This window comes from Rhinatrema bivittatum, chromosome 2 (assembly GCF_901001135.1).
Source record: "Rhinatrema bivittatum chromosome 2, aRhiBiv1.1, whole genome shotgun sequence".
NCBI classification, from domain to species: domain Eukaryota; kingdom Metazoa; phylum Chordata; class Amphibia; order Gymnophiona; family Rhinatrematidae; genus Rhinatrema; species Rhinatrema bivittatum.
The window spans coordinates 166,291,696-166,306,169 of NC_042616.1; the positions used below are offsets into that span (position 1 = coordinate 166,291,696).

General features: G+C 43.1%; 1 protein-coding gene across 2 annotated transcripts in view; it reads left to right on the plus strand.

The window, feature by feature from the left end:
• Nucleotides 1–14,474, plus strand: part of CDK14 (cyclin dependent kinase 14) — a 1,214,920-nt gene that overhangs the window by 699,990 nt on the left and 500,456 nt on the right. For both annotated transcript variants that reach the window (XM_029588836.1, XM_029588837.1), the window contains exon 10: nt 14,166–14,259. In XM_029588836.1, coding sequence (XP_029444696.1) covers nt 14,166–14,259 — 94 coding nt within the window. The remainder of the gene's footprint in view (nt 1–14,165; nt 14,260–14,474) is intronic.

Sequence of the window (14,474 nt, forward strand, 5' to 3'; positions counted from 1 at the left end):
CCTTGGATCCCACTAACCCAGCCCAGTAAGGATCCGCCGGCTTTGGCCTAGGCCCAGGCGGAAGCCTCAGCATTGCGTAGGCTGAGGACATGGTAGGTCGTGCAGTCTTGGCTACTCAAAGCTGAGGCTTCGGCCTGATCTGGAGGCTGGGTCTGATGACTGGGCCTCGGGACCCAGACCTGACGCCGTGACCCGGTCCAGGCCTGGGAGCTCCCCCGTCTGATGTCTTCTTTCTTCAGCTCTTCACTGCCACATGACGGTGTCTGCTGGGGTCGCGCCGGAGTGAATTAACTCTGGTCAATTCACCCCAGTGGACATCACGATTTTGATATATGGCAATGCTGTACATCAAAATGGCGCCGTCCGCTGGGGTGAATATGCTGAAGTTAATTCACTCCGCCGCAACCCCAGTGGATGCCATCATTTGGCAGTGAAGAGCCGAAGAATAAAGATGGACAGGGTAGCTCCCAAGCCTGGACACTGAGGACTGGGCCTGACCATGGGCCCTGGTGTCAGACCTGGCATCGCGGTTGGGCCTAGGGTGTGATCTCTGCTTTGTGCTTCTGCCTATACCCAAATGCAATGCTGGCGCCTTGTCCTGAAACCAGGGCCTTGCCTAAGGCATAGGTCATGATCACTGCTTTGGGCCTCGGGCAATGCCCTAGGCGAGGCCTTGGATTTGGGCCTAGAATTAGGCCTAATACTTTTTTTTTTTTTTAAACAGAACGAACAGATAAGGTTTGTTTCATTCGAGAGGGCTCTGATTTGGTTCAGGGCCCACCAAATGAAACAAATTAGCCTTATACGTCACGTTTTGCAGTTTTGATTTAAACAAATGCATATTCCTAATCCCCATACCTTTTGTTAAGGATAATAATGTCTGCTCCTTGCAGGTTACCCCCATGCCCCCTTTTCTTCATTTCTGACCTCTAGCCTTTAGGGATCCACAGTGTTTATCCCAGCCATGTGTCTGGGGTAAATGTTGATGGACACCAATTGGAATGATTCTGCCTTGTACTCTCACTTCAGAGGGGTTTTTTCAGGTAATATGAAAGATTAACTTGGACCCTACACTGTCATTAGCCTTATTGAACTCTTCTTGTATTAAGAATGATGCCTTTTATTGAATTCTTTGTGTGTTAAGAATGATGCCTTACTGTGTATGCACAGGAGAAGAGTAGGAAATAGACTTCTGAAATGGCCGAATTTTAAAAGGCCTGCGCATGTAAATCCCGGGGTTTACACGCATGGCTGGGCCTTGCGTGCGCCAGGCAAATTTTCAGAGTGGCCCAGTCACATGCGTAAACCCCGGTGCAGGTACAAGTGCTGGGCCTTGTCAAAGGGATGGGCCGGGGGCGGGGTCTGGGTGGAACGGAGGCCAACCAGGATAGCGGCCATTAGCCCGGGGAAGCACACATTGTCAGCTGGCCAGCACGTGTAAATTACTTCTGCTCTCGAGGACAGCAAGTAATGAAATAAAAAAAAAATTCAGGGCAGGTAGGTTAATTTTTGGGGGTGGGGAGGAGAGGGGAAGGAAGGTTAGGCAGGGGGTATGGAAGTTCCCTCCCAGTCCACTCCTTAATTGAAGCGGACTGGGAGGGAACTGGGGAAGGCCCGATTGCGTCGCCGTGCAGAGTTTGCAGAAGTACACCCCCCTTGCATGTGCCACATGCGTGTAGCCACCTGATTTTATAACATTTGTGCGCCGGAGCATACATGTTATAAAATCGGCGCATCCATGTGTGCGCGCTGGGAACCGCACGCACGTTATAAATCTACCCCAAAGTGTTTATACTGTCATTGGGGCTAAATTTAGCTTAAAAACCTAAGCAAGTGATCAACATTTGTGCCTACCTCTCTGTAGTATACAACAGGGGTGGCCAATTACAGTCCTCAAGAGCCACAAACCAGGCCTAGCTTTAAGGATATCCACAATGAATATGCATGAGATAGATTTGCATATAATGGTGGCAGTACACGCAAATCTATCTCATCCATATTCATTGTAGATGTCCTGAAAACCAGACCTGTTTGTGGCTCTTGAGGACCAGAGTTGGCCACCCCTGGTCTAGAAGAACCATCAGTGTTGAGGAGTGGTGCCCCTGTTGCTGCCCAGCAAATTACAGATTGGCTCTCTAGTTGGTTTGGCCAAAAAAATAAATCTCTGCTGGGAAAGCCCTGGCTGGAGTTAGATTCTGGTCTCTCACAGACATCACAGCACATACCAAATTCTGTCTACACAGGTTTATTTGCGACACAAGAATTCTACATGTAACCAGTTGACCTACTATGGGCCTATGGTAAAATATGCTAAGGGTCTCTTCTTGATTCCTGAACATCTTTAGGCTTCACAGAAAACTTTTGTCTGACAACATGTCATTTCACAGAAAACAAGGATCTAACGACAGCTATCTAAAATTTAAAAGACCATCCTGATCTGGACATGTAATTATGAAAACAGTTCCATTAAAGTTGTCGCCCCTTCATTCCTCTATCATCTTAGAGATAACCTGATTATACCACAGAATCCCCACATCAGTTGGCAAACACAAGAAGTCATATGCCTATTATGATTTGTCATCAAAATAATTGCATTAAAAAAAAAAATCACTTCTTTGGCATCTGGCATGCCAGAAGAAAAGTACATATCTTCCAGAAAAAACCCTTAATTTCATTCCCCAACACAGGCCCGGGTTTTCAAAATGTGATTCTGCATCAGAGTGATCATATGAATACTGAAGAATATTGCTCTTCACCAACTTGTTTCATCAATGAAAATGCCTACTCCATACACATATCTTTATTTCCTCCCCTTCTGGTGCGTACTGGATGAATATCCTTTCTAACAGTTGCTGGATGGGCCAAGGAAACATCTTCTCTTATTCCTCTTTGCATGGGCAAGGTGGATAACATTTCCTCAGCAAAAATCCGCTTCAAAATACTTTTTTACAAAAATTACCAAAGACATCTTATTAACCATGTGTGTAAGTTGAAAAGTACTCTTTACTTTCTAAGACTCCTCAGCCAAGGCTTTGGACAAATTAAAAGGAATGAGAAGAAACTCCTCTTTTGAAATCCAAGCTAAAATTCCACTCAGTCAAAAAGGGACACGTGCCTTTATGAAAGCAGAAACAAACCTTTAGAAAGGGTGCTGTGACCCAGATGGTACATTCCTGTACTCCTCATTGACTAGGCCAAACTCCTTTGGTAGGGATCCCACTATGGCCCTGCACCTATGAACTATTTAAATATCTAGTTCTTCTCTTTTTAACTTGCATTGCTTCAGAAATCTTTCTACATTTTTGGCAATGTCGGGGGTGGGTGAAGAGGTATTAATTGGCCCAGTAATTGCCAAAAGGGACCTGGTTTGTTTCTTTTGAAAAATTTTCTAAATTCTGTGGGATGAAATTATTTTTAGAGGGTAACTGTAGGTTAGAAAAGCCTGTTTGTGTTCTGCTTGCACTGATGAATATTTTTTTAGGAGCGAATTGTGGACTAAAAATTGTCTTGTTTTCTACATAGTTTTGGATGAAATTATAATTCTACAACAATATATAAAAGACATTTTTCCAGAGACTGGCAAATGATGATCATGGTGCACACTTCTCTGGCTTGACTATATTGCTGTCTGGTTACAGTCTTGATGCCCTTTAATAATTTAGGCCTGGATTTAATAAGCTGCAATTTGTTATCGCATGAGAGGCCCAATATCACAGGGATCCTCTCTCTGACAAAATATCACAGCAGTGCTGCCATCTTTTTTTTGTCTTGCTTAAAAAACCCACAAGGCAAAAGAACGTGGCTGAGGCCTACAACATGCACAATGGTAGCCCTCAACTCACGGGGCCACCATTTCTTTAAAGGGCCACATGACCTAACATGACCCCATCCAAAATACAGGGTGGCCCATGGAAAAGTAGCCTGCCTCCAATGCACTGGTATTGGAGGCGGGCTACTTTTCCATGGGCCACCCTGTAGTAAAAAAGAAAAAAGTCTCCAGGGGTTTTAGTAGACCCACCACCCACCCTAAGGCCACTGTTTGAGGCGACCCTACAATCAAAAGTTTAAAAAAAGATAAAAGGCACCGTAAGGCAATGCCCTACTCCCCCTACTTCAGACCCCTCCCCATGATTTCAAATACCCCCTGCTACAAAACAACCCTCCTTTATCTAACCCCCCCCCCCCAATATCTGGCCCTCCATTTCTCAACTCTTCCTTTCCAATAATAGATAACCCACTTAGGGACCCCCTTCCCCAACCCCCAAAAATCTCCCTGGTGGCCTGACTCCCCATCACCCCTAGCTTTAAACATCTTATTGGTGTCAGTGGAGGGTCCGTGCTTAGTCAGCACAGTTTTCCAAAATGGCACCAACTGCCCTTTGCCTCTGGTGGGGGGTGACTAGGCCACCAGGGTCATTTTTGGAGATTGGAGGGAAGGGGAGTCTCTACCAGAGTTACTTATTATTGGAAAGGGGAGGTTGGAAATGGGAGGGTGGGGAGGTTTAGATAAAGGGTGGTTCTTTTGGATGGGGATTATTTGAAATCATGGGAAGGAATTTGTGGCAGGGGGCAAAGTATCACCATGAGGTGTTCTTTATCTTTTTTTTAAACTTTTTATTGCAGGGCCACATTGAATGAGTGGGGAGCTAGTAAGACCCCTGGTGACATTTTTTACTATATTTTTTTTGGGGGGGGGGGTGTTATGTGTGATTGCATAGCTCTTTCATTCTAGAATGGGAGCATTGGGACCCACGTTGGAGTCCTGCTGCTTCTGAGCTAGAATAATGTTTTCAGGGGTGGGAAGAGGTAAAATTTTGATTCTTTTTAGGGTAGATTTCACCCATTAATTTTGTTTAATTTAATGTTTATTTCATTAAAAATAATGAAATAAACAAAAATAACCCCCGAATACTGGGGAAAAAAAAGAAACACAGTCTCCTGTCTCCACCACCCAAAAGAATGCTGGGGCCAGGATCCTCCCCAGGTCCACTTACCTGGACCAGGGGGATCCTATGAATTGGCCTAAAGCCTCAGCCTAGTGTAAGCCTATGCCATGGTAGGTCACAGCAAACTCAGCCTAGGCCCTACGCAAGTCCCAGGCTTGAAGGCCAGGTCTCTACCCTAGGCACTAGCCCAATGCCAGGGCCTGGCCTGGAGGCCAGGTCCCAATGCCCAGGCCCAATGCCGAAGCCTCGGCCCACGGACAACTCAGGCCTTGGAGGTCCTCTTTTTCTTGGTCTTACATATTCTTTCTTCTGTCTTCAAATGATGCCATTCATTGGGAACACACTGGAGTAAATTAACTCTAGCACATCTTCCTTAACAGCTGCCTCTATTTTGGTGTAAGGTAATTCAGTTAGGCCTAGGCCGAGTTACCGGCATTGCACTTGGGCATAAGCCAGGGCCCCTGCTTCAGGTCTCGACCTATTTCCTATGTGAGGCTCTGGCTTCAGGGTTAGGCCTAGGCCCGACGGGTGACTTTTTTCTTCCGATTTTCAAAACGGGATGAAATTGTGATGAAATTTAGTCAGAATTTGACATTTCTCTCTCTCTCTCTAAGACTCTCTCTCTAAGACTCTCTCTCTCTAAGACTCTCTCTCTCTCTAAGACTCTCTCTCTCTCTCTCTAAGACTCTCTCTCTCTCTAAGACTCTCTCTCTCTAAGACATTTCAACTCTCTCTCAGATGCCCTTGCCTTCTGGAACACATGTCTTGCCAACATCAATGACTTCCTCACCAACATCCACCTCGCTCTAAACTCCTCCAAAACAGAGCTGCTCCTTATCTCTCCTCACCTCCCTCCCAAACCACCGATCTCCAACGATCCAGCTTTCAACGTCATAACACCCCAACCCACAGTAAGAGACCTTGGGGTTATCATAGATCAACAACTCAATCTCAAAAAACAGATCAACTCCATCCTCAAAGAAGGTTTCTTCAAGCTTCACATCCTGAAGAAACTCAGACCCCTCCTCCACTATCATGACTTCCGTACCGTCGTCCAAGCCACCCTTTCCTCAAAGCTGGACTACTGTAATGCCCTCTTCCTTGGCCTACCCTCCTCCACCACCAAGCCCTTACAAATGCTCCAGAATGCCATCGCCAGGGTCATCACCAACTCAAGGAAAGCTGATCACATTACCCCAATACTCAAAGAACTCCACTGGCTCCCCATCGCATCCCGAATTCTCTTCAAAATTCTAACCATAGTGCACAAGTTCATCCACTCGCACAATTCCAATTGGTTGGATGAACCCTTTCGTCCTATACGCACTGAACGACCCACTCGCACTGTCAACAAAGGCACCCTCTCCATTCCCCCTTTGAAAAAAGCCCCTCTCCTCTACTAGGGACCGTGCACTATCCATTGCAGGCCCTAAACAATGGAACACCCTCCCTACCACTCTCAGGCTAGAGCCATGTTACGCCAAGTTCAGAAAAAAACTTAAAACATGGCTCTTCCGACAAGCCTACCCTGATTAAGTACACCGACTTCTGCAAGTATCTTGCCTACGCCTTGTATATTCCTGTAAATAGTCCGTTGCAGTTTTTATTTATTGCTTTAATTCCTCCACCTCCTGCTCTTTGTATACTCCTCCTTGTTCGCCCTCCCTGTTCATTGTAATTTCTACCTTTAAAGTTACATTGTAAACCGGTATGATGTATGCATACTAATACCGGTATATAAAAGTTTTTAAATAAATAAAATAAATAAAATTTCATTTTGAAAAGGACCAGAAATGAAATGGGAAATTGTCTCATTTCCCATTTTGTTTTTCCCAAATGCCCATCTTTAGAAAATAACATGGCTGAACATTTTCTAAGTCAGCTGTGTTTTTTTTTTATTTATTTATTATTTATTTATAATTTTCATGATATTCAATCATACAATTGAATCACATTAACAGAAAAGAAGGTTAGATATCCACCTAATCATTGTTATTTTTACATAATAATAACACAAACAAATTACTATCCTTCAAAATCTGAAGTTACCATACTACTAAATTCTGGGAGTCCTGTATATGAGCAGTTATAAAACAAAGATAACATATCCTAATCTTGGATAAGTGTTTGTGGCAGAAATCATTTAAACTGAGCCATATTTAGGTAACAGATTCTATTCTTCACCCTGGTTTCGTTGTGCCTCCAAGAATCTCTCCAATTGCTCTGGTTCATAATAAACATATCTTTCACCCCCATTATACATTATGCACTTACAAGGAAATCTCAATTTAATTTGTAATCCAAATGTTCTAGCCTGATTTACTAAAGTCAAAAACTTTTTTCTTCTCTGTTGAGTATCTTTAGATAAATCTGGGTATATCCAGACTTTCTGTCCCAAGTATAAAGAGGTTCTCTTTAATATAAACATTTTCAAAATTTTATCTCTATCAGACATCTGTTTAAATTTAACCAGCAGAGTGCCTCTTTTCTCTACTTGGGAACTAAAAGAAGTTTCAATTAACTCTGTAACATTAAGTGATGTTTCTACCTCATTTGGTACTATTACACTATCATTTTTCCAACTGATAAAGTAGGCATTGTAGATTGTAGGAAAATCTTCTCCTGACATTGATAGTATTTCTGAGCAATAGTTTTTTAATTGCTCACAAGGAGAGATCATTTTACACTTCGGAAAATTTACAATTCTCAAGTTTGTATACTTAATAGTATTCTCAATACTTTCAATTCTCTTTGATAACAAATTTTCACCTTGAATAATTGTTGTTTGTACTGATTTTATCTGGGTTACTTCTTGTTCTATTTTATTCATTTTCTCAGCCTGACTTGTCACTGTTGGATTGATATTAAGCAAAACAGCTTGCATATCTTTGATATTAATATTTAGACTTGCAATATTCTTTTGTAGTGCAACTATACATGCCAGATTATATCCATTGTTATATTTGAGGGATTTCCTGAAAATGCACCTAGTATTGGGGTATCTAATTGGTTTATAGGGGGAACTTGTCTAGCACTTACTTCCACGGGTGAATTTGAATCTTTCCTATTAGTAGGTGTACTAACCCTACTAGGTCCCACCCCCAGAGAAGGGAGAATGACTTCTCCCTGCTCAATCTGCACTGACTCTTTTACGGCCACGAACTCCTTAATCGGGCTCAAAACCCCATGCGCATTCCGCAAGGGGAATGAACCTGTTTCATGGACGGATACAGCGCTACAGGGGGGGGGGGGGAGGTGGTAATGGCGCCCTGGGACTAAGACTTGTTTGTCCCGGAAGGAGAAATGGCTGCTCACCACTTCCTCCTTCAATGGGATACTCCGAGGCTATCCCTTCTGCCACCGGATAATATCCTGTAAAGGCCGTTTGAACAGAGGTTGGTTTCACAGGGGTTAAGGCTTCCTGTCTGACCTTACCTTTACGTTTAGAGTGAGGCATATCGTATTAAGATAATGGTACAATAACAAACCGCTCTATGCAAGATAATACTTATCCTAATGAACCAAATTTATACTTAGAAGAGTTTTCAGCTGGAGAGAGTTCTTCTCGCATCATACATCAAAGAGTCCCGGCAGCCTTCAGCCTTCGCCGGCCTAGGCCGGACCAAGTCGGCGCGCCCCTTATGGAGCGCGCGGCTTAGGTAGCGCGCCTACGGTGATTATGCGCCGTCTGTCGCCCCAACTTATAGCTCCAGGCACTTCCTGCTGATGTCACTCAGGCTCCGCCTCTCCGCTACGCCCGCGGCAGGCACGTGGGATGTTCCGGGGTCTCTCACCTCCTAGGAGCACCGAGGTAGGCCTCTCTGAGTGCTGGTACGAAATTGGAAAGTCTCTCCCTCTTTTCCTCTCCTCGGACTCCCAATTCTCAGTGTCTGTCGCCCAAACTTATAGCTCCAGGCACTTCCTGCTGATGTCACTCAGGCTCCGCCTCTCTGCTACGCCCGCGGCAGGCACGTGGGATGTTCCGGGGTCTCTCACCTCCTAGGAGCACCGAGGTAGGCCTCTCTGAGTGCTGGTACGAAATTGGAAAGTCTCTCCCTCTTTTCCTCTCCTCGGACTCCCAATTCTCAGTGTCTGTCGCCCAAACTTATAGCTCCAGGCACTTCCTGCTGATGTCACTCAGGCTTCTCCTCTCCGCTACGCCTGCGGCAGGCACGTGGGATGTTCCGGGGTCTCTCACCTCCCAGGAGCACCGAGGTAGGCCTCTCTGAGTGCTGGTACGAAATTGGAAAGTTTCTCCCTCTTTTCCTCTCCTCGGACTCCCCGTCAGCTGTGTTATTATGTTTACATAGAATTTTACTATAGATTAGCTGCTTTGCATGCATTGTGGGGTAGATCTTGCATAGGCTTGGCGGCGCGCGCAAGTCCCGGGACGCGCGTATGTCCTGGGGCTTTCAAAAAGGGATGGGGCATGGGCGGGGCCTGAGCCTCCAGGCACAGCGGCTATTTGCCGCTATGCCCGGGATCGCGCGCCGGCCAGGAGGCAGGCGTAACTTCTTCAACAAAGGTAAGGGGGGGTTCTATGTAGGGCTGGGGGGTGGGTTAAGTAGGGGAAGCGAGGGGAAGGTGCGGGGGGAAGGAAGGAAAGTTCCCTCCGAGGCAACTCCGATTTCGGAGCGGCCTTGGAGGGAACAGAGGCAGGCTGCATGGCTCGGCGTGCGCAAGTTGCACAATTGTGCACCCCCTTGCGCGCGCCGACCCTGGATTTTATAACATCCGTGTGGCTGTGCGTGCATGTTATAAAATCGGGCGTAGATTTGTTTGCGCCGGGTTGCGTGAACAAATCTGCGCCCATGCGCAGGTTTTAAAATCTGCCCCTATGTGATTTTTCTGCATGAATGTGCATGCAAAGTGGCTAATTGTAATAGGGGCAGATTTAAAAAAGAAATGACATATTGCAAATCTTGCACGAGATCACCACAATAAATGCTGTTTAACACGTGTTATAGCCTTATCTCAGCTTAGTAAATGACCCCCTTAATTTAAGCATGTTTGGTTGAGTTTATATTAATGTTTTTCTCTCCACTGTGTATATATATATATGGACTGTATAGCTAATGCCACTAGTACAAGCCAGTTGCCACTTGACTGCTTTTGTTATTGTTACATTTTAGCAGCTTCAGTTGCTCCATTCTTCAGCAAAGCTAAAATCTAGACTAGAATAAAAAAGGATTCTTTCTCATTGAATCCAGCAAACATTACAATGAAACATTGAAAACTGTAAATATTCTTCTTCTTCTGTATATATGACTGACCTTCACAGAAATAAAACATGAGTATTAAATTGGTGTGTGCTTGGATGAAACATAACAATATTTTCTCTTTTAATACCTGGAAAATATATGCAAAATTAAAACCTATTCACTCATCTTTGCTTGTATTGTTTAAGTACAATCCTCTCTTACAAACATGCATAAGTGGTAATGTTCACTATGCATTGCTTGACTTATTTCAGCTGTGTTAGAGGCAGATAAATGAGGCTGGATTGAAGCACAGCATGGCTTTAATACAGTTCTCTATTTTAATTAGAAGAAATACCAAAGAAAAAAATAAGATGGCCAGTAATTCACTTGGTTGCAGGATCAAAACCTGACGCAGGTGCACTCTGTGCATCATTTAAACAACTTCTTGCTCCTTGGAGAGCTGCCCTGCAGGATAGAGCTGTAGTTTCTGCTGATGCTGTCTTTTTTGAGTTTATGGAGCTAGGTCAGGCTACTTGGCTCTGCTTTCAGTTATGTCTCTGAAGTGCCTCTGTTGTCCAACATTGTGCTGGTTATGTGCAAGGGGCTTCTTTCCACAACTTACCAAACACATTAGAGAGAGTATCAGTAGCAAGTTGGTGAGAAAAACATTAGAACAAAATTGTTGTGCTATCACAAGTTCATTTTCTGTGTTTTCTGAGGCACAAGAAATAATTAAAATTAAAAAAAAATGGGTCACTAGATCATCTTTTACCTTTCCTTTGATACTCTCTGACTCCCAATAATTACAAACAAATGCACACTCCAGATTCATGCTGCATATTTTTATTTTTGGTATTCACTCATTTGCTGAGCATAACCATTTAATCATGCTGGGTAGCATCAAGGTTTTCAGGGGGAGATTTCGTACCTAACTGAAATGGTTTTTGTATGACATGCTTGAATAACTGCTCGCCTGCTCAGCACGTGAGGTGTAAATAGTGTTTATATGCGTTTGACAAAGATATATTGTGCATCTCTGTGCTTAATGGAGCTCTAAGCAGAGCAAATGATGAGTGGCAGTTTAATCAATCCAGCTTCTTGGGCAGTAATCAGGGACAGGGCAGGTGCTGGTGCATGATTTTAATCCCTTACTTTTCTAATTTACTCTGTGCCTAGGGAGTGAAAAACTGGTATGTGGTTTGTTTTTTTTAAACCACAATAGGAAAAGTGCAACTTAAGTCCAAGAATTCATAGGGGCCGATGCAATAAGACACACACCTCTCCTGGGTGCCCAATGCTGTATTTTAATGAGCTGCTGCATTAAAAAGGGTGCGTTAGGGATGAATTATGCATTCCTAGCGCACAAATGCATCAGATGCCCAGGAGACATGGCTACACTCCCATAATTGTAACGGGCGCCCCACTTCAGGTTGATTTCTGGACGCCAAATATACACACAAAATAGCAAGGGGTGAAATCGGCCTGGAGCATGTCAATTGTGCGTATACATTATGCTCCAGAATTTTTTTTTTTTACCAAGCCGTTTCATTATACCTTTATTCTTAAATACCGCAAACAGTAGGTGTTTAAGAATAAAGGTAGGAACCACATAGGACACTATTTTTTAAATTTCTCCTGAGCATTTGACTCGCAGATTGATTTAACACTAGCTCCAGGGTTGGAATTAAAGTTACCACGTGAAAAAGTGCGCGTTGGGTGCCCAGAGATTTTCTGCATCATTGGGGTAATAGCTGATAGCCTCATCTACATGGAATTTACATATGATGATCACTATCGGCTCCACAGTTGTTTGGGCACGCATTTTGGAGGTGCTGATCACCTTATTGCAATAGGTGGTAATCCAGCTCACGAGAAAACTTGTATGCTAGGCTGAGCGCACTTTATTGCATCGGCCCCATACTGTGCTGGAAAGAAAAGCCCCCAAGACACTCTTCAACAAAATCAGATTCATAATTTGTATCCTAGTTTAAGAATCTCTTGTGATTGTAGATTGATGGAACATTTACAGAAGAAATAATCACCATTTTGCAAAACAATAAAAACAACAAAGAAACAGAAATGAACGGGGTTTTTTTTTCTATGAAATTAATTTTGTAAATTTGATCAGAATACTGACTGTAAAATATAAACATATTATGTTAATCTGTGGAAACTGCAGTGTCTGTCTATACTAACCAGTTTTATGCACACGTTTCTGCCTCTCTAATATGTTAAACCTTTTATAATGATGTTAAAAAAAAATCATCATTGCTATACTATTGCTCTTCCATACATGCGCCTCCACACATGATTTTCTCACACTTTTAAAATTCCTTCCATATACCAGTTAGCATTCCCACATGTCTCAAGTTCTTTTGCTGGTCAAGTTTGGAGAGAGAGTCTTCTCCGAGTACCAAGCTACAGATTTAAGGATTGAGTAAGAGGAGTGTTAAAAGCTTATAAATCCGTTTGCCTGCACAGTTTGAAATGGTTTGTCTTTTGTTCGATTCTAATTTCCTGCAACATACGTACGGGAAACCTTTTCAGCAGAGAAGATTTTGCAAGCACAGTCAGTTGAGCCTTTGATTCTGAGACCGGCAGGACTTAGGCGATAGTCTGCAACTATGAAGGCAGTCCAGTGATCAGGGTAGGCAGCTATTAAGGGAAAGTCAGTATCCAGGCAAAGTACAGGACAAGTGGCAGTCAATAGGGATGTGAATCGGTACCGGACTCGTTTCCGATATCGTGTTCATAGAACCACCGCGGGAACCCTTCGTTGCCCATGGTTCTGAGCGCTTTTGTTCGGCTGTCCCAAGCTGAAGAAAAAAAAATACCCACCCCGACCCTGATGTCGTCAGGAGGCATAGCAGGGACTTTCCTACTGTAGGCCCTTTAATAAGCGGTAACACACACACCTAGGAAAAGGCAGAGGAGTAACTGCAGCATGGCAGAGTCGTGGAGTAAGTGAGGGCCAGCTGTGGTGTAGTTGCCGCAGTCAGCCAAGCATTACATTCTTCTCCACTGTCAACTCCACCTTGCTACAATCGTATGCCTGAATAGACTTCCTGAATTGGGGTGTCATGCTCCTTCTGACTATATTCAAATGTTTTGAAGCTGCTTTTAAATCTTAAGCAGGTCACTATATTAACCATATTTCCTGTAGACTCTTGTTTATTTATTTACATGTATAAACTGACTATCTTGAAAAGCTCAGTGTTATTTACAACCCAATAAATAAAAACAATTAAATTACATAACATATAATATAAAAATTAAAAATGCTCTTATGAAAATATAAAGTCATTCTAGCATTGCAGTTGAAAAATTAAAATTTCAATAGAAATCTCCAATCCAAAATAACCAACTGATCAAAGAAAGGCAGTCGTAAAAAGTCTAGCTCATCCTATATTTTTGTCTTGACTGGATTGTAAGCTCAATGAGCACGGGCTATCTCTTATTTGTATCTGTACAGAATTGTGTATGTCTAGTAGCACTGTAGAAACAATAAGCAATAGTAAAACTAGTGGCAGTGATGTTGGCTTTAGTATTGGCCTTGTAACTATCAAAAATATACAAGATCTTAGGCATGCTTGAGACGAATATGGAGAGCAGCGGTAGGAAAAATTGTATGTGCATCTACTCAAAATGGACAAACTTCAACTGGACAGACTTGGTGGACCATTTTAGGTTCTCTATCTGCTATCATTTATTATGTTACAATGTTGCTCGACCAGTAGTTCTTGTTCAATAGCAGGTATCACTCAAATAACATGAATCCTTACCACTAAACAAAGGTGACAGGGCCACTCTTACTCCACTGTTATCCATAGCTTTTCAGTGTTGTTGAAGTGAATTGTTCCAAAAGCAGAATTTTTGTAGATGATAAATGGAGCACTGATCAATTAACGCTAACCTTTGGGATGGTTAATAATATATCTGATCCAACTCCCAAGAGGAGGAGCTCTTATTATTCTGCAGCTAATTAATGGCATCTTATTGTCTTATTTTTCCTTTACAGGGGAGTAGGATGCATTTTTGTAGAAATGATTCAGGGAGTTGCTGCTTTTCCTGGAATGAAAGACATTCAAGACCAACTGGAGCGCATATTTCTGGTGAGTGCCACCTTTCCATCAAGCTGTACTGCATTTTGCAATATAAACTTTGCCCTTGAAGCCTGACTAATATGATACGATCAAAATAAAACTCTTAAGGTTGAGACATTTGACATCAGTGAGTCAGAATGTCTATTCTTATTAAGTTCCATGGGTATGTAATGCAACACCAGTGATCATTACAGGACAGGGCACATACTAGATTGTTGTTTTCT